This window comes from Orcinus orca, chromosome 2 (genome assembly GCF_937001465.1).
Source record: "Orcinus orca chromosome 2, mOrcOrc1.1, whole genome shotgun sequence".
NCBI lineage: Eukaryota > Metazoa > Chordata > Mammalia > Artiodactyla > Delphinidae > Orcinus > Orcinus orca.
In genome coordinates, this window is record NC_064560.1 from 174,222,441 (window position 1) to 174,242,252 (window position 19,812).

The following is a 19,812-nucleotide window of genomic DNA, read 5'->3' on the forward strand; positions in this document are numbered from 1 at the left end:
CCCACCCACCCACCGCGGAATTCGCGGCGAGGTGGGGCTGGGCGCCCACGCTCTCCCGTCTCCAGGCAACGGGAAAAACAGAGGCCAGCTGAGAGCGCCTGCGCGGCCGTCGGTGGAGGGAGGGTTCGTGGTCGGGAAAACTAAGTCCTGGGGTTTCCCCTGAGCAACAGCTGTCCCCGAGAGCCTCAGGTACGCGGAAGGGCGGGGAGACATGGGGTCAGCACCTTGACCTCCCAAGGGCCCGACAGATTGTAGAGCGAGGGCTTGTCCCCAAAGCGGAGTCTCCAGTAGAGGCTTCCCGGTTGAGCCCTCCAGGTCAGAATGCGACTTAGGCGTTACGGATCTAAAACCCGCGGCGGCCAGATCAGGTGGTCCCCGCCTCTCGGATTACAGACCTGCCGTCTGTGCCGCGGGGACTCCTTGGGTGAGGGTTTGCCAGTCAGGCACCTGCTGCAGGCCCTGAGCTGCAGCAGCTGTGCTCTTTGGGGTCAAGCATTGTTTCAGCAGGAGGGAAGCCCCGAGAGCTCTTTGTGCCAGTCACTTAGCAATGGGCCGCAGTTTTCTCACCTATAAAATGATGGGGCTAGACTTGGAGTCCTAAGGTCCCTAAATTCGAGTCTTGTAACTCTGAGAGAACCCCTCAGTTTACAGGTGAAGAAACTGGAGCCAGCGAGGGGAAGCTGCTTGTCCTGTGTCACAGGCCTAAAAACTGACTTTCAGTCCAATAGCTCTTTGCACCTGCTACAGAGTATGCTGTGTATGGCAGCGGCTGGTACTGATACAAAGGAAAGCCAGGTGACAGGAACACCTGTATCACATTCCTTTTTCTATCCTCAGGACCTAATAAGCACCCGCAAGACATAATAAGTGTTCACCAAATGCTTATTGAATGAAAGCTCTGGCAGACCCAGCACCACTGTCCCTAAGAAGTCTAAGGGAAAATGTGGGTAGGACAAATGTAGAAACAGTTTACTTTAGCAGCCGACATGAACCTCAGACAAACTCCTCACATACATCTGGTTTAAATCTCCCCTAGGCTTTCAGTCCACGCCCTGAATGGCTGGTCTCCAGTTGGCACTGCCTCTGCCTGTGGGCATTATGCTCCCACATAATAAAACGGAAGCTCCAGAGCTCCACTCAGCTAAGCAAGACCCCTCTGAAAAAGGTGACTCTTCCCAGCGGTCCTCTATGGGGCACCCGAGGAACAATGTCCAGCAGAAGCTTTTGAGCAACCAAGAGCAGACGCTGGATAACCTCTACACTCACCCCAAATGGAACACCTGCACGAAAGCCCAGAGCTACTCTTATCCCTGCTGTGCTGGAATCAGCCAGCAAGACTCAGGAAGCAATCCCCAGGGCCAAGCAAAGTGTTTGTTTTACTCACCAGGCCCTCAATCCCAGTATCCCAAAGCAAATAACCAGGAATTCATCCCCTTTACAAAGAAGCGAGTTGGGGTGGACCGGGCATACCCACTGAAACCTGTGTTTCACCGGAAGCCCCATAGTACAGGTGAGGCTGGCACTGATGGGGACCCGAATGTCTCTCCAAGACCCCCTGAGCCAAGAAGGTTTTCATACAATAGCTTTGGTTCAAGGAACTGGGTGAATTCATCTGTGGTTGGTACAGTTGCTGCCAGTCAGGAGGACAGGGTCATGGCAAACCCCAACAGGACGGAGTGGCTGCAGATCCAAAGACTAGAGGCTGCAGGGGAGAGTTTAGAGGAGGAAATCCGCAGAAAAGAGGCTCTTCTGAGGGAAAAGCTGAAGAAGACAGAGGAGGAACTCAGAAGGATCCAGAAGGAAAAAGAACAGGCTGAGGAAAATGAAAAAAGAGAGCTGCAGAGAATGGTACTCCCCGGGAGGAGAGTTAAAGGCAATACCACATACAAACCTATCTTCTCCCCAGAACTCATGTCTGAGGAGGTCTTCAGTAGAGACACAGGAGAGGATGAAACTTGGGGACGGTCTCAAGAAAGATCTAGTCCATTCCAGTTCTCTGATTATGGAGTTCAGAAGCTCAAAAGGGAAAGACTGGTGGCAAGCAATAACAACATCCGAGACCGAGTCTCAGGGCGATTGAAGGAGACGTTTTCTCAGGCTTCAGAAGCGCCGCTCAGTGCTTTGCGGAGGTCCACCAGCAATTCTAGCTCGTCTAGGGCACCACACTCCTCGGGCTCCGGCTGTTCCACTGAAGAGCCAGAACGGGGTGAGTGCAGCCACTGTGGCCGAAAGTTTCTCTTGCTCAGGCTGGAGAGACACTCCAACGTCTGCCTCAGGATGCAGAGTTCCAAGAGGAAAGTGTTTGATTCCTCCAGGGCCCGGGCCAAGGGCACAGAACTAGAGCAGTACTTGAACTGGAAGGGACCAGCCTCAGTCAAGGTAACAAGGGCCTTATGGATTTGCCTTGAGTGGGGATCATTTTAAGGCCTGTTATATACTCATCCATTTTCTTTTAAAAAAATTTCATGTGTCATATGGGGAGAAAGTGAGAATTAACGTTTGATTTATTGATTACTACTGTGTGCCAGTCACAGTGATGGGAGCTTTTCGTATGATCCTCACCACAACCCTGTGAAGATTTCATTATCTTTTATCAGTTCACAAATCAAGTGTCAGAGAGGTTAACTTGCTTGAGATCACCAACAGTCTTAAATGACAGTCAGCATATAAATCTGGGTCAGAATGACTCCAAAAATCTAGACTTAAAAAATATATGTCCTTGGGCTTCCCTGGTGGCGCAGTGGTTGAGAGTCCGCCTGCCGATGCCGGGGACACGGGTTCGTGCCCCGGTCCGGGAAGATCCCACATGCCGCGGAGCGGCTGAGCCCGTGGGCCATGGCCGCTGAGCCTGTGCGTCCGGGGCCTGTGCTCCGCGGCGGGAGAGGCCACAGCAGTGAGAGGCCCGCGCACCGCAAAAAAAAGAAAAAAAAAAAAAAAATGTGTGTGTGTGTGTGTGTGTGTGTGTGTATGTGTGTGTGTGTGTGTGTCCTTTTGATTATAAAAGTAATAAACACTTACTTTAGAAAATTTAAGAGAATGAAAAATATAAAGAAAAATATTATGAAGCATTTCACTACCCTGAGAGAATTCTTCGCTCTCTGCAATATATTCTGCCCCCTCCCAAGATTAGGACTTGCTACCACTCCTATAAGCTGTATCTATTTTTTCAACATTGGCTAATTTTGATATACCTTCTTAGTAAATACATGAAGCACAATTGTTTGGAATTCTTTTTCTCCCCATTTAGAGAGTAAACACCTTAAGGTTAGAAGACTTTATTTTATTTTTTTAATAATTTTTATTGGGGTATAGTTGATTGACAATGTTGTGTTAGTTTCAGGTGTACAGCAAAGTGAATCAGTTATATGTATATATATATATATATATCCACTCTTTTTTAGATTCTTTTCCCATATAGGTCATCACAGAATATTGAGTAGAGTTCCCTGTGCTATACAGTAGGTCCTTGTTAGTTATCTATTTTATTTTTTAATTTTTATTTATTTATTTATTTATTTTTTGCGGTACACGGGCCTCCCACCGCCGCGGCCCCTCCCGCCACGGAGCACAGGCTCCGGACGCACAGGCCCAGCGGCCACGGCCCACGGGCCCAGCCGCTCCGCGGCACGCGGGACCCTCTCGGACCGGGGCACGAACCCGCGTCCCCAGCATCGGCAGGCGGACCCCCAACCACTGCGCCACCAGGGGAGCCCTATTTTTATTTTTTAAAACTTATTTTTGGCTGCGTTGGGTCCTCATTGCTGCGCACGGGCTTTCTCTAGTTGCGGCAAGCAGGGGCTACTCTTCTTGCGGTGTGCAGGCTTCTCATTGCAGTGGCTTCTCTTGTTGTGGAGCACAAGCTCTAGGCACGCAGGCTTCAGTAGTTGTGGCACGTGGGCTCAGTAGTTGTGGCTCGTGGGCTCTAGAGCACAGGCTCAGTAGTTGTGGTGCGTGGGCTTAGCTGCTCCGTGACATGTGGGATCTTCCTGGAGCAGGACCCAAACCCGTGTCCCCTGCATTGGCAGGAGGATTCTTAACCACTGCGCCACCAGGGAAGTCCAGTTATCTGTTTTATATACAGTAGTGTATATATCTCAATCCCAATCTCCCGATTTATTCCCCCTCAGCACTCCCTCCTGGCAACCACAAGTCGGTTCCCTATGTCTGTGACTCTATTTCTGTTCTGGAAACAAGCTCATTTGTACCTTTTTTTTTTTTTTTTTTTTGGTTGAACCATATACCATTCTAAGTGCTCTAGATTACATATACTATCTCACATAATTTCCCAACAATACTACTACTATCCCATTTAGATATGAGGCAAGAAGTTAAGTAACATGCCCAAGATGACATACACACACACACACATATATATATATATATATTTTTTTTCTATGTCATAATATTGACATTCAGTCCAGTAATCCTCCACTGCAACAGCTCCTTTACTTTGCAGTGAAAATTGATTTGTATATTTTTTGCCTCTGAGTCCTTGTGGGATTTTTTTTTTTAATTCAAACAGAAAGTCACTAAAATTATAATCATCCTCATCAGTTCACTCTGTCCCATGTAATTAATTTTTTTATCTTGATCTTTTGTTAGCTCTTTTATGAATTCATCAGTTTTCCATTAGAGTTCTGAAAATGCTTATTCATTCAGTTCAGCAGTATAGTCAGTTACCAGAAACCTGTACTTGTCAGAGTCTTTTCCATGAATTCCTTGAAGATGAAACCCTTTTATAGGAACATTTTTGCAAAAGCATCAGAGTACACCCAGAACTCTCTGTAAATGACCAAAGACTTAAAAATGACCACGGTTAAAGATTTGATGAAAGTTCATAATAATGCAGTTGACAAGGAAATTTAGTTATTTCTGAGATATACATTTTAAAGTAATAACTAGAATTATGACTTATAACATTATACCAGAACATATAAGATTTTTAGAAATTTCATGTAATGTCTGAAACATTTATATTAACATATTTCCATACAAATAACCCAAAGAAAGTTTAGTATTAGTTGTTTTTTTGGTTTGTTTGGTTTTTTATACTGCAGGTTCTTATTAGTCATCAGTTTTATACACATCAGTGTATACATGTCAATCCCAATCGCCCAATTCAGCTTCCACATATAAGTGATATCATATGATATTTGTCTTTCTCCGTCTGACTTACTTCACTCAGTATGACAATCTCCAGGTCCATCCATGTTGCTGCAAATGGCATTATTTCATTCTTTTTTTTTATAGCTGAGTAATATTCCGTTGTGTATATGTACCACATCTTCTTTATCCACTCCTCTGCTGATGTACATTTAGGTTGCTTCCATGTCTTGGCTACTGTAAATAGTGCTGCTATGGACATTGGGGTGCATGTATCTTTTTGAATTATGGTTTTCTCCAGATATATGCTCAGAAGTGGGATTGCTGGATTAGAGGACTTCGTCTTTGGTGAACATTCCTAGCTGCAGAAAAATGTTGTAAAAAGTGACTTTGAGACACTTCCATACATTTGGGGGAACTTCATAGGCACATTTGGATAGTCAGATCTGGAGAAGATTGTCTGGTGAAGCTTCTACCACCTTGTCAAGGTTATAACACTGGGGTTGTAAATGAGTGTTGCTCAAAGTGTGGCATGCTGACATGCATTTTTTATTTCAGTAATTGTAATGCGTATTAGAAAAGTAAAACATAGTAAGCCCTTGATTTCTAGGAATCATGAATTTAAAGAAAAATAGTAAGGGGGATGAAGTGAAAGTGGTATGCAAATGATCAAAATGTGCGAAAGCCTAGACCACATTATCTCAAAGCCCGTCCAGCTCTGAGTCTCGTAAACTATGAGAGTGTTATTCTATTTTCATTTCCTTCCAACCCTCCCACTGCCACGCTAACACCTCTTGTCTGTTAGCACTTTACAGTTTATGTGTGTATTTGCGGGGCTTTTAAAAACTCACGTTTATGTGGTGGCTGTTAAGAGAAGTCTTTTGCAGTCGTAATTATTTTTTTCAATACGATATGGGAGATCACTACAAGAAAGTCCTTTCCATGTTTAGCGACGATCTCCCTGAAATCGGGTTTCCAACGAGAAGTCAACATTTTGCCCTTTCAGATAATGATATGATCATCAGTTCCTGTTCTATCCTGTTTTTTTTCTGGTCAACCCAATAATCCACTTGGGTATTCTCTGTCCCACTATAGTGGTTTATTTCTGGCCAGAACCTAAAAGAATCTTGTGTTTCTTAAATTCCCAAATACAGTAGCAATAAAGCAAAAAAAAAAAAAAAAGGGTTTCTAAGATCAGATGCCCTAGCTTTGTGGAAACCAGTTTGAGGAAATATGTTGCATTGAGGACATCAAGGCAGAAAGGATCTGGATTGAGATGGACTCCTCTCCTTGGACCGTCCCAAGTTTTATTCCAAAGCTTTGTGCCTTTGTAAGCTGAGTGGTTTGTATCTCTCTGTTATTCCTTCAGTGTACTTGCAAGAACAGGTGATTTTTCTTTTATCCTTTAATATTCACATAACTTCCAGCAGACTCATACTCTTGTCTCTCTACTAGACCTTATGTATTTGAGCATAGAGACTATATCTTTGTGCTTTGTGATTAATAAGTGTTAATTGAATAAACTTCAGTACAATGAAGAATCAAAGTATAAGTATCATATAGTCGAGGAACTTTCCCCTAATTCAATTCTAAAGGTTCCTAAATACCATCTCTAACACTCTGATTCTCTTGCCTTGTCTGTTTCAGTTTTTCCTGATGGATCCTTCCTTTTCCTCTGATAACATCTCTTCCTATATTCATCACCAAGCAGCTACTTGCTTTTCTTTTTTCTTCTTTTTAAAATTAATATTCTTTTCATCTGAGTAGTATTTGAATACATTTGAAAAATCATGTAGTACTGAGTGACCTATAATGCAGATCAACAGTATTTTGCCTCATCCCTCTCTGGCCCCTCATCTGGCTCCCACAGGCAGTTCTGATAGATGGCTCTTCTGGTATGCATTTCCATATTTCTAAATAATATACTTATTTGCTTGATTTATCAATTTTGCACATTATCTGTTGACCTCTTATGGACACTCTGGGTTCTTATCCCCTCTCCTCCCACTTTTCTCCTTCCCTTATCCTTCCATTGTAGTGATATCACAGTTTGGGGTTAAACCAGTAGTCAGCTGTTTTTGTGATAATAACCACATAAATTTTGTTCACTGCTGAGTGGACAGATTCTGCCCCTGCCCACATTCACCCAGAGTTAATAACTGACCCAAGTTTTAATTTGCTTGGTTTCCTACATACCTAATTGTATTTTTTTTCCCCTGAATGATCTGCCCAGTATCAGACACCTGTTAATGTTTTTCTATCAGTTTGACTTTTTTTTCTTCTGGAACCTCCATCCCACCATTCTTTTTCTTCCTGCTCCAGTCCAGACTGGTTCTTCTCCAGGCCTGGTGCAGACCTGTTGTTTGGAACTTCTCTCTGCTTCTCTCCTGTTTCCAGCACCCTGTGTCTTCCTTTTTCTTGCTTTACTCCTTGCTTTGCTGAAGCTTTATTAAGAAAGGTGCACGGGAGGCATATTTTTTGTCTTGGGATGAATTAAAATATCGATATAATAGCTTTATTTTTGATTGATGAATCGGCCAGGTAGAGAATTCTAGCTGGAAAATTATTTTCTGTTAGAACTTTTATGGCATTTTCCCACTAGCTTTTAGCATCCAATGTTACTGTTGAGAAATCTGATACCATTTTGATTTCTGCTCCATTATATGAAACCTATAGATTTTTTTCTTTTTCTTAAAACTTATAGGATTCTCTCTTTATTCTACAATGATTGTGTTGGATAGTGGGTAGGCCATTTCAATCTCAAGGGTAGTGATATTTATTTCTAGGAATGTTTATTGTCTTCTTTAATAATTTCCTCCTTGTGCTTTCTGTTTTTGGAACTCCTATTAGTCAGTGTTGGACTTTCTAGATTGACTTCCTAATTTTCTGATCTTTTCTACTTTCCATCTTGATCCTTTTTCCCATTCTGCGTAACTTTTCTGACATTACTTTACAACAGTTCTATTTTTAGCTATTGCAGTATTAATTTATAATAGTTCTTTCTGGTTCTCTCATTCCTTTTTCATAGTATATATATTCTTGTTTCATAGATAAAATCTCTTCTAACACTACTTTGATATTATGATTTTTTGTAAAAAAATTTCTTCTGCTACCTGCCTTGTTGCTACTTCCTGAGCGTGTATGCATGTGTGTTCCTGTACTTGTTTGGTCTCTTCCTTGTTAGAGCTTTACTGACTGTCCGTTCATATTTAAGCTTAAGTGGGGCTTGTTGACTGAGGGCTTTCATATTAGGGTTGTTAAACAGTGAGACTTTTCATTGGGGTCCCTCAGAATCAGCATCTCAACTTTTCTCTCAACTGCTTGGTGCATCCAGAGAACTCCTGCCTCCTATGAGGGTGCCTGTGTCTGGTACTCTGGGAGCTGAGTGGGGGAAGGAAGCTGACAGTTAATTCCACAATACATTGCGTACACTTGCCCTTAATCTCCATTTTCAGCCCCTAGATTAACCCTGCTCTCCACTGTGCCTGGATGTCCTGAGTCTGAAACCTGTCTGGTTCAATTTCTCCAGAGAGGGTGCTGGAAGTGTTGGACACTTGGATGTGCAAGGTGGAGAGGAGCCCTGGGAGCCAACCTGTTCACCTCCCCCTTCCCACTACCTGTATTTCCAAGCACTGAGCCTCCCAGGGGTTCTGCTGGGAAATAGGCTTGCCTCTCAGTACTATAGGCCTTTGCAGGCCCTTAGTTTAAGTCAGCGGTCCCAGACTTTTTGGCACCAGGGGCCGGTTTTGTGGAAGGCAGTTTTTCCATGGGTGGGGTGGGAAGGGGGATAGTTCAGGCGGTGATGCAAGCAATGGGGGAGCAGCAGATGCAGCTTCGCTCGCTGCTTGCCCGCCGCTCACCTCCTGCTGTGCGGCCTGGTTCCTAACAGTCGGTGGACCAGAACCAGTCCGCAGCCCCGGGGGCGCTGGGGGCCCCTGGTTTAAGTGCCTCCACTCTGTTAAGTCAGTTATCATTGTCGCTTCTTTCCTGTTCTCTTTGACCTTAATTTCCTTACTGTCATTCTAACGGAGACTCAGGAAGGGGATGAGATAGACACCAAGTTAAATGATCAGTCTTCCTTCAACTTACAGGCTGAACCTCCTTGGAAGAGCAACTGGAAACAGAAGCACGAATCTTTCATCCGTACCCTCCGTCAGGCTCGAGAGGTCCAGCAGATAATTGCCAAAGGTGGAAACCCCTCCGACCTGCCTCCCATCCTGCCTGCAGAAAATCCAGACTATATTCAGTGTCCTCACTGTAGCCGCCACTTTGCTCCCAAGGTGGCAGAGTGGCACATTCCTAAGTGTAAGACCATCAAGAACCGCCCTCCACCTCCAAGGAAGCACTGCAGTTGAGCAGACAACAGTGGAAACTTCCTTGATAGTCCAGAAGGCTCCGCTTCTCTTCAGCAGTAAATGGGAGTAGAATAATTTGATGCAGAGCAGAAAGAACTAAAACTTTTACATCTCCCAGGTCTGCCTGCAGAGCTGAAATCGGTGAAGAGAGAGAGACCCATTGCTGAGCAGCAGGAGGCAACAGGAAGCCTCAGCTTCCCACTAAATCACCGCCTGCGGCTGGTGCGCCTCATGTTGTTGCCCTAAGAACTGATGGGTGAGGGCACGTAAGAGTAGCGAGGAGGCTACATTAAAGCTCTCTTCTTCCAAGCCTGATTGTGGTTTGTGCTGGTTAAGTGCCTGCATTTGCTGTGCCTTCTTGCCACTGCCTCTGCATGTATGTCTATGGCTTCTGTTAACTCCTCTTGTTCTTGCAAGAAGTTGGCTCGTTGGTATCAGAGGATCATGGTATCTTATAAAAAATACAGTTTTGCCGTAAGACAAATGACCTCCCTGATACATGGTCCTGGCCAAAAGTCAATACAAGCATGGAAGGTTCAGGCGCCAGTATGTCCTAAAGCCTCCCCACGTTGTACTGTGTAATAAAGGGAACCTCATCTTTATGTACAATACTTTACAGGGTAGGGATGGGGAAAAGCACACTATGTCTCTGCAGTTGTTCCTTCCTAATGGATTTCATATGTCAGAAAAAAAAAAGGAAGGAAGGAACGTTAGTTTCAGCTATTGCTAGCACTCTGCTTTCAAATCAGGTTGGTTTAATGACTTTTAAAATGAAGCAGCAAAATATACCATCAAAGCAACCTGGGACATTCTGGTGTCACATGTCCCTGCTGATCACATCACAGTAAACTTCTATTCTAGAAAGTAAACTTTGAAGGAAAAGATAGCAGATCTAAAATTTTCTCTGGGCAGAATCATGCCTACTGCAAGTAACCTTCATAATTAGGCCTTCAACAAATGGGTTTGAGGAATTTAAAATTAAACAAATAATAAAATGAGTGAGTCTTAGACTTGTCAAATGGGAGAAGTGATAAGGTAATGTCTGATGGGGGAGAAGCTATCAGTTCAGGTAGGATGAAGCTAACACAACAGATCTGAAATACTAGTAAGATTACTGTCCTGAGAGTATCACTCAAATTGTTAGTTTAAAACACTGGATAAGCTGTGACAAAGTGAGAGAGCGGCATGGACATATATACACTACCAAACGTAAAATAGACAGCTAGTGGGAAGTAGCCGCATAGCACAGGGAGATCAGCTCGGTGGTTTGTGACCCCCTAGAGGGGTGGGATAGGGAGGGTGGGAGGGAGGGAGACGCAAGAAGGAGGAGATCTAGGGACATATGTATAACTGATTCACTTTGTTATAAAGCAGAAACTAACACACCATTGTTAAGCAATTATACTGCAATAAAGAGGTTAAAACAGAAAAAACAAACAAAAAAAAAACACTGGAGAAAAATCAACTAACCTGACCTGGGCAAAGGGGACTGTGCAGACCACAAAACCACATTTACTAAACTACAGATGGCCACTCACTCTTGTTCCATTTCCTCTGCAGCTTCTGCTGAGTGGCTGGGCTAACAGATCAGACCAATTTGATATGCAAGTTTAAGGCTTTAGCTGTGAAGCTGCTAGACGCTAGGCTAAAAAAATGATGTTTTAAAAAACTGCATGTATTGCTTTATGCTCTTCATAACTGTTACAAAGAAAGAGAGGTATCACATAATAGGGCTTTCTGGTTGGTCATTCAAAGAAAACTCACAGAGAGACACTGGATATTTAACCCAATATATACATTCTCCAGTCAAGTTTAATGAGGTACCCACTTTAAGTTTCACACTCGATGGTAAAAGCAGTAGGTGACTAGAATAAGTGGTGGCCAAGGTCACACAGTGGTAGCCTGTGGACTGCTTTGCCCCACAGGTATGTTTTATTTGACTGACATAGTATTAAAAATATAATCTGACATTAAAAAATTGGGATATGGAGCATCTTTTGAGAAACTGGAAGTTCTGGAAACCCTGGGCCTGCAACCCTGTACAGCACCAACTGAGTGGGATTTAGAATCAGTTGCTCCTTCCAGACGGGGTGGAGCACGATCACCACAGCCCCGCCTGGCGTGCTTCACTTATTTGCCTTGTCTGCCTGGCCTGGAACCCCTGGATGACATTATAAAGGTCACAGACCAGGGGCCTCCAGGGAGAACAAATGTTGTGTGTGTGGGGAGTGCTTTCTTATGCTGCTAGAGGAACAAAGAATAGTCAATGCCATTGTGTTCCCTTCGATCTCAACATGTTTAGCCCTTTGATTATATCAGGAATATCTATTAGCCTTTTAAATTTAGCTTGATCGGATCTTTGGGAAGAAGAACCTTTTTCTATCTACATCTCTTCCTAGATAGCAGAGGATGACAGAGGATAAATAAATGCTGCTTGTTACTGTCCGTGTTTTATACTACTTTATCCAAGAAACTTTAGTGCAAGTAGATGTTATAAATTTTAAAGTTCAAAAGGTTAAGCAATGAGAAAAAATCTTAGGTGAAACTCACTTCGTTAAAAAGTATATGCAGTGTATTGAATGCAGCACAGCACCTTTGGCCAACATTTGCTTTAGGTCATCAGTTTGTCACTTTTCACAACTACACAGGAGGCAGCAGAGATGTGATATAGTGTTTTTCTCCCTAATGTTCGTAATTCTGTGAGGTTTAGTGCTCAGCATGTTTATTTCCATAGTTAATCACTGAAGCAATAAATGATTTTTTTGCTTTGTGGCAGGAAGGAACTTGTTTCGTAGTCCTGACTACAGCCCACTCTGCCCTGACACTATCATGAATAATATTTCTTTGGAGGCCCAAGGATGCTCATTTGAAATAATTCATTTACAATACATCCTTGCACCAGAGTTGTTCTATCATGAATGTTTCCAAATCTATGGCAAAATCAAATGAAATGTGAGTTAAGGCTGCTCTTGCTCTACACTTTAGTGAACTGTTCAGCCAAGAGAAGTCACAACGTGGCTGTGCCAGGGAGACCAAATACACTTCAGCCTTTGTGCGGGAAAACAGTTTTACAAACATAAACTGGCAGTACCTTGAAAAAGCCCACTGTGGAGATAAGTACAAGACATGACCCTTCCTCTTTTAATGGCTCATCTTTTTCTCCTTCTGCATTTTAAGCACTATATTTTAGAAGTTTTGGGGGAAAAAAAGTTGTAGCAGCAAAAATGATTCTATTAGTAAGAAAAAGAAACTGGCAAGAAGCAAAGATTATTTCTGTGCAAAAGTCCCTTGCATTGTTTCTGTTACAAGACCATTTATTTCTTTATTTATATAAAGACTCACTGAATCAAAAATTCACGAAGGCCTAGAGTCTGTGTGTTTTATCCCCAGTGACTAAGGTCGATGCGTAGGCTCACTGAGGCATAGCACTGATTGAGAGTTTAAATGTTTATTTAAAACAGAAATGTCAAACCACTCCACCGTCAACCTTTCAAACATCTGGCTAACAATAAGCTAATTCTTCAGCAACAATGTCAGAGCAGAGGAGTAACTCAGGTTATACTATAACTCAAAAGCAATACTACTGGAAAACTTAAAACACCTAGCACTACATAAAGAAGAAAAGTAGGTTGCAATTTAAAAGAATTAGCTACAGAAAACCATTCAAAGGCATTTCTGCTGCCTCACCTTTTACTTTTCATCTGATGCATGGCTACCACCTTTGAACTGGTTTCTGTCTGCGTAGCTTTTTGGTGGGAAAAATCATATGGCTATCCCAGGCACAATTTGGCAAAGTGCAACTTGTCTCTAAGGCACAGAACTTAGATTCTCAGCCAGATTAACAGCAAACCTAGACTTCCCAAGGGAACGTGCTAGAGAAAACGACCCCAGCGTTCCACTGCTAGAGTGACTTCCCCTCCGGACCAAGAGCCCAGCTCTCACCCTCCCTTCAGTGCTCACTTTCATCCCATAGTCTCAGCAACATGCCCATGTTCCTCGGTTCCATGGCAGAAGCAATACTCATGATTAACACCCAAAATGACCCTGCCTCTCAGGCCTGCTGAGGTGGTGAGCATGAGGGATACAAGAACGTGAAAGGCCAGTCAGTCCTTTAAAAAAAAAAAAAATCAAAGTTGCATTTACATGATGAATCAAAACCCATTGTTAGGGTTTGTTGCAAACCCCAAGTCCCCAGAACTTGTAACTTTAATCCAGGGTTGGCCCCTTCCCTTATTTTAAGAAAAGGCTTCAGTGATTACATTAGTACCATTGTACTAGGCTTCCCAGAATTGAGAAAACAATGGGAATATTAAACCAAAGAAGATCCCATTGAATAGAGTTGCCCATCCCCAGCTGAGGGGTTTTCCCAGAGCAGCAGCCTTTACACCACCAGTTTTAGGGAAATGGCATAATTTTCATTGCACAGGTCCTTCCAAAATATTAAACAGATATCAAACATTCATTTTTTGGTTGGGGAAAAATGAAACAAAAATTAATTTAGCTCTTTCTAGGGAGGTAGGATATGAGACTCATCAAGGCAGCTCCTGTGACTCAAAATTAGTATATAGGTGGAAACACAACGCTCACATCCTTAAGTAAAACCATCAAACGTTTCTAGGACACTTTCTCTCTCCGGGAAAGCTAGCTTGCTCCTGTCTACAAGGACATGAAGACACGGGGATCAGAAGGGAGCTCTCAGCAAAATTCCTCTCACTTGGCAGGCTCCTCCTGTTCTGCTAGGCTTCAGGGACTACCTGGTCTGGGGGCTGGCTTTGGGCCACTCAAGTAGGAAAGATGATACAGATTCACTGATATGGCTTCATAAAACACCAAAAGGGGAAACACACTGACTAGACATACAGAAAGGGAGCGGTTGGAGCTGCTGATGTCAAGATTAGAACCCTAAGAGCCATGAAGGCAGAGGCACAAGAAGTCTTCTCAGGGGCAGAAGACTCAGTCACTCTAGGCCCTCTCGAAGACACCGAGTAGAGGCAGCTGAAGGAGGGCCTCCCCTCACAGTTTCCTCTGAAGTCCATTCTTACTGCCCCACAGACTCAATTCTCTATGAGATGCCTCATCTCTCAGAGGAATCTTCCAAAGCTAGGAAATCCCACCCTGCGTTGGCCACAGCCTCACACTCCTGCTGTGTGACGAGGAGGGACCTACCCTTCTTTCTCTACTCCTCATTGAGGAAGTCTCACTCAACCCTCAGAGGAAAAGCAACCTAAGCCCACTGCTCCTCCTCAAGCATTTAGCTTCACAAAATAATTGAACTTTCTGAAAACAAGCTGGAGATTGACTCCACCAGACATACTTTCCTGGACTAAGGCTCCTGAGAGGGCTTAGAACACTTCACCACTCTCCAGATGACCCTGGATGGGCCACACCTGGTTCCAGCCCACTCCAGCTTTACACTTTAACCTCCTCCACCCAGAGGTGCAATGCCTGGTGTTGAATTCCCAAGGCAGCTTCCAATTAATGGTGAAAATGGTAAGTGGGATGTAAGCTGCTACCAGCAAAATTAAGGTGAGCATTGTGTCTCCTCTTCAAAGGTGGGATCACCAGATGAGGTACAGAGCTGCTGCTGCTATGGCAGTCACTGAGGACAAAGCCAGGGCCATGGGGCCCTTCCATTCTCCAACACAAAACCACTCCTAGATCCTATCTAATAGGCAATGCTACTCTCCAAGTGTACATGGAAAGTGCTTCAGAGCCTCCGCCTCGCACTCCTTGTCTGCAAGTGAACGAAGCCAGGAAAGCGCTCTCTGCGTTCAGTAAGTGTGCTGTGAAGGTCTTTGGATTCCAGTTTCCTGGAGGCTATACAGGCTCAGGAGACTAGAGGCTGGGTCTACAGGAGTCTGTTCCCAGGAGGCACCAGGAATCTGAATCTAAATCGGGCTTTGGATCCATTTCCATCTCTTCCTTTGCTGTCTGAGTTCCTTTGGAATGCATCCCCACCTGTCCAGATAAAACACAGTTCCAGGTTAACAACATTGCCACCTAGTTACAGCATTTCAGGACTAGATTTTCAATGCCCACCTCTAAGAATGTGTAGCCATGGTTTTGTGAGAAGCTCATACTACTACCTTAATAATAGGACCTTAGATAAAGTCCACACCTGTACATTTGTTGCAGGTAGGTGACCAAGTGTCGTGGTTTGCCCAGGACCGCAGGATTTTCTGGGATGCAGAACTCTTCAGTTTTAAAACTCAAACAGCCCTAGGCAAAACAATCCTCCTCTCTCCTACAGCTGCCAATCACTCCATGCTTACTTCAAGTGTGTATATTATTTTCCAAAGTACGTTCATAGACATTATTTCATCTAATTCTCAAAACAACCATACAACAACTATTTTCTTCTTTCAGGTGAGAACCAGGGCTCAGAGAAACAAAGTAATTTGTCCAAACACATAAACCTGGTAAATGGCAAAGCCAAGGTTGACAGTATTTCCCTAACCTAGTTCACTCTATATAGAGCAATACTATGGCCCTTTAAGAACGACTCAAGGGCTTCCCTGGTGGCACAGTGGTTGAGAGTCTGCCTGCCGATGCAGGGGACATGGGTTCGTGCCCCAGTCTGGGAAGATCCCACATGCCGCGGAGTGGCTAGGCCCGTGAGCCATGGCCGCTGAGCCTGCGCGTCCGGAGCCTGTGCTCCACAAAAGGAGAGGCCACAACAGTGAGAAGCCTGCGAACCGCAAAAAAAAAACAACAAAAAAACAACGCAAGCAGCATCACCGGTGAAGTATTTTTACCAAAAATCTTTCAACTTGAACCTAATCAAGCCTTAAGTCTAACTTCCAGTTTACAGAAATGACAGGGTGACAAAAGAATAAGATAAGCAATGTCTCAGGAAAATAAGGCAAATCCAGAATGTAGGACATTCTGTTAAACAACTGACCCTGTTTCTTCAACAAACCAATGCCATGGAAATTTTTTTAAAAAACGGGGGTAGATGACAACAAAAATAATCGCACAAGACTTCTAAGAAATGATAAAACTTTATGTAAGAATATAAAGGAAGACTTGAATAAATAACTATTCAAGGCTGGGAAGACAAGTCAACTCTACTCAAATAAAGATATAATTCAAAGCAAATCTAATAAATTCCAATATAAATACCAAAGGGAGTTTTGAGAAACTTCACTTTTGAGGAATTCTAAGATTCATACAGAAGAAGCAATGTGCAAAAACAGCCAATGTAACCCCAGAAAAGAATAAAAAGGAGCACAGGACTTTCCTTACTGGGAATCAAGACATTCAAAACTCTAGTATTTTAAATAGGACTAATTAAATAGCTCAAGGCAACAGAAAAGAGAGCCTAAAAATGAACCCGTGTGTATTTGGATATTTACAATATATTAAATGTGATCTTTCAAATCAGTGAGGGAAGTATGGATCACTGAATAAAACAATTTAAAAATGTTAAAAAAAAAAGGGGGGTAGAAGTGGTGATGGAATTGTTCTAGATTAAAAGAAATGAGAAACATAATAGTGTAAAAGGGGGTTCTTGACTGGTTTCTGGTCTAATAAAAACAGTTATAAAGGACATTTTTATGGGAAAACTGGGAAAATTTGAGTATCAACTGGGTACTAGATGAGAATCGAGAATACTAGTGTTATTTTTGTTAAGTGTGATAATAGTACTGTGGTTCTCCAGAAGAATGACGTCTTTATTTTTAGATATGTGTCATAAAGTATTTAGGGAGGCTATGTCATGACTTTCATAATTTACTTGAAAATGGTTTAGCAAAAAAAGAAAAAGGAAAAAATATACATGCACATACACACACTCATACTTCAAATACACAGATAAATACCTACACATATTTTAAACATACACAGACACAAACACATTTGAAATAATTACAGCAACATGTTAACAACGGTTGAACCTAGATGGTGGATGTATGGGTGTCCACTGAACTGTAATGTTTAAAGTTTTTCATAATAAGTAGAAGAAAAAGCAAAGGTAACAAATATACAATGGAAGTTAGGTGATGAAATGATTCAATCCAGGTGCCTGAAGAAGGACCAAGCATCTGGGATTAATTACAAACATTACATCATCAAAAGGTAAGTACTTGCAAAGAAGTAAGCCTATTTCAGGCACTGGTGTTTTGTTTCTGTGATTCTTCAAAACAGAATTAGAAATTCAATTATCCTTTTAATGCTCTCACCTGCTGCCCTCCTTCTAATTTCTTGTTCAGCTTCTGTAGCTGCATAAAAATCTGAAGGTTTTCTTGCTGTAACTTCTGTTGTTCAGCCAGACACTTCAACACCAGACCCTGCAATCTCTCAACCTCCACCTGCAGAGTGCTGCATGCACAGGTAGAAGTCAAGGGTGTTCCCTTCCCAGCGCATGTTCCTGTGGGATTCAGCCGAGGTGGCTAGAGAGACAGGAGAAAAGGGTCATAGGAGGTTCTGCCCGGATGCTACAGCTCCCCAATCCAAATGTCCTCTAAGTGCTACCAGATTTTACTTTTAAAGTAACAATATAAAACACATATACACAAAGTAAATGGAAGAGAAACTGAAAACTGCTGGGATTACAATAGAACCTGGCTCTAACATAACAGAGCAAGAGGACTCTCAGTGCCTCAGTCTGCATTATGGTAAGGTAAAAGAATAATCATCTATTTTGGAGAACTTTGTGAAAAATTTTAAAGTCATTGATATCTTCCTATTTAAAATGCTGAAGTGAGAGAATGCACAATTTGGTTTGGAACAAGTTTTTTTCTTTTTTTTTTTTTTGCACGCCAGCTTTCTCTAGTTGTGGCAAGCAGGGGCTACCCTTCGTTGTGGTGCGCGGGCTTCTCATTGCGGTGGCTTCTCTTGTTGCGGAGCATGGGCTCTAGACGTGCGGGCTTCAGTAGTTGTGGCACACAGGCTCAGCAGTTGTGGCTTGTGGGCTCTAGAGCGCAGGCTCAGTAGTTGTGGCGCACTCTACTCTATGTGCTCCACGGCATGTGGGATCTTCCCAGATGGAACAAGTCTTTCTGATCACAGTGAGGGTACCATGATTCAAAGGGTCAATATTCATGAAATGTAGTGGATCACACTTTAGAAGAGATTTAAGAGGTGTTCAGTAAATAGGATCGCCAAAACAATTCAAGACAGCTAACTGACAGAGGAATTAAAATGTTTACCTTGAAGTTTCAAAGGCTTTATTTCCTCTTCTGGGAAGCTTTTCAATTATCCTAGCCTGGATTTTCCTCCCTTCTTCTACTGTACTTTGTTTATAGGAAGGGTCAACAAATGATAGCCCATGGGCCAAATCCAGCCTACTGCTTGTTTTTATAAATAAAGTTTTATTGGAACATAAGCATGCCCATTCATTATGCATTATTTTTGGCTGCTTCTGTGTTATGATATCAGTATTGAATGGTTGCAAGAGACTGTATGGTCCGCATAGCCTAAAATAATTACTATGTAGCCCTTTAGAAAAAGTTTGATGATCCCTGGTTTACAGTTTTATTGAGATATTTACCACAATTTGATTTCTACCAAAGTTAGGTATACATGCATTGCTCCCCCAGTAGACTACAAGTATTATTTCTTACTTACATTTAGAACCTCCAACCTACCCTAGCAGTGTCATGAAAAGTTGGATTTGAATTTTGGAATTTCAGTTTTGGTACTTCTGAGGCACAGAGAAAAGAAAGACAATCATCTGGTATAGAAAGATGGGGGCCTGTCAGAAATGTGAAAAGGTAGATACTTTTCCACAGAAATCAGTTTCGCCTTGCATACAGGCTTTAAGCACTATTGAACAGACAGTATGAGTTGATGCTGGGCAGCTGGGAAACCAATGAAGCTAGAGGGGAAGACAGTGAGGCCAGGAGAAGTGGTCAGAGCTTACAGCCACTGTTTACCTAGTTGTGATTTAAAGGCAAAAGCTCAGTTACCCAGGCTCCTTCTGGGGGCTTGTGTTCCAAAGGAGCTTCAGAGCCCACCTTGAGTCCTTGTAGCTCTTCGTAGGGCAGAGTATCTTTCTCAGATTCTGAAAAAGCTGCACTTAGGGGGGATGGGCTGTCAGGCATAGGGATGAATTCTGCATTTTCCAGCTCCTATGTATAAAAGAAAGAATCTCATCAGTTCTGTTTGAGCCATTTACTTTCGACCAAATTCCCTTCTTGCTATAGCTTTCACTCTGTCGTGACATCAGCACCCTCTAGTGGAGCAGGACAGTTGTGGTTACAACATAGCTCGCCCTACCTGTCAACATCCTGCCATTCCTTCCTCTGAGGAGTGAACAGTGAAGCAAATTCAAACTCAAATCCAAGAACATTTTGGAGTGTCTGACATGTTTCTCTAACACACTCAGTCTACACAGGCTATTCAGTAAGTTGGG

General features: G+C 42.9%; 2 protein-coding genes across 4 annotated transcripts in view; one reads left to right on the forward strand and one right to left on the reverse strand.

Moving 5' to 3' along the window:
* Position 1: 1 nt before the first annotated feature.
* Positions 2-9,767, forward strand: ZC2HC1C (zinc finger C2HC-type containing 1C). Its single transcript, XM_033407250.2, has 3 exons — positions 2-189; positions 1,037-2,379; positions 9,195-9,767. Exons 2-3 carry the CDS (start codon positions 1,057-1,059, stop codon positions 9,456-9,458), a joined length of 1,587 nt encoding a protein of 528 aa, XP_033263141.1. The 5' UTR covers positions 2-189; positions 1,037-1,056; the 3' UTR covers positions 9,459-9,767.
* A 3,123-nt stretch (positions 9,768-12,890) lies between these two features.
* The window catches only part of NEK9 (NIMA related kinase 9), a 37,269-nt gene continuing 30,347 nt past the window's right edge, over positions 12,891-19,812 (reverse strand). For 2 of the 3 annotated variants that reach the window (XM_033407532.2, XM_004262252.3), the window contains 3 exons: positions 19,367-19,528; positions 17,639-17,848; positions 12,891-15,416 (listed from right to left, as the gene is read on the reverse strand). In XM_033407532.2, the coding sequence (XP_033263423.1) occupies positions 15,294-15,416; positions 17,639-17,848; positions 19,367-19,528 (495 nt within the window). In that variant the 3' untranslated portion in view covers positions 12,891-15,293. The remainder of the gene's footprint in view (positions 15,417-17,638; positions 17,849-19,366; positions 19,529-19,812) is intronic. The other variant, XM_033407468.2, reaches the window with a different exon arrangement.

What these genes read in the sequence shown, in the direction of transcription:
- ZC2HC1C (XM_033407250.2), top strand. Translation starts at nt 1,057, where the DNA reads ATGGCTGGTCTCCAGTTGGCACTGCCTCTGCCTGTGGGCATTATGCTC. An exon ending in AGGGACCAGCCTCAGTCAAG is followed by an intron (nt 2,380 to 9,194) that starts GTAACAAGGGCC and finishes TTCAACTTACAG; the next exon opens with GCTGAACCTCCTTGGAAGAG.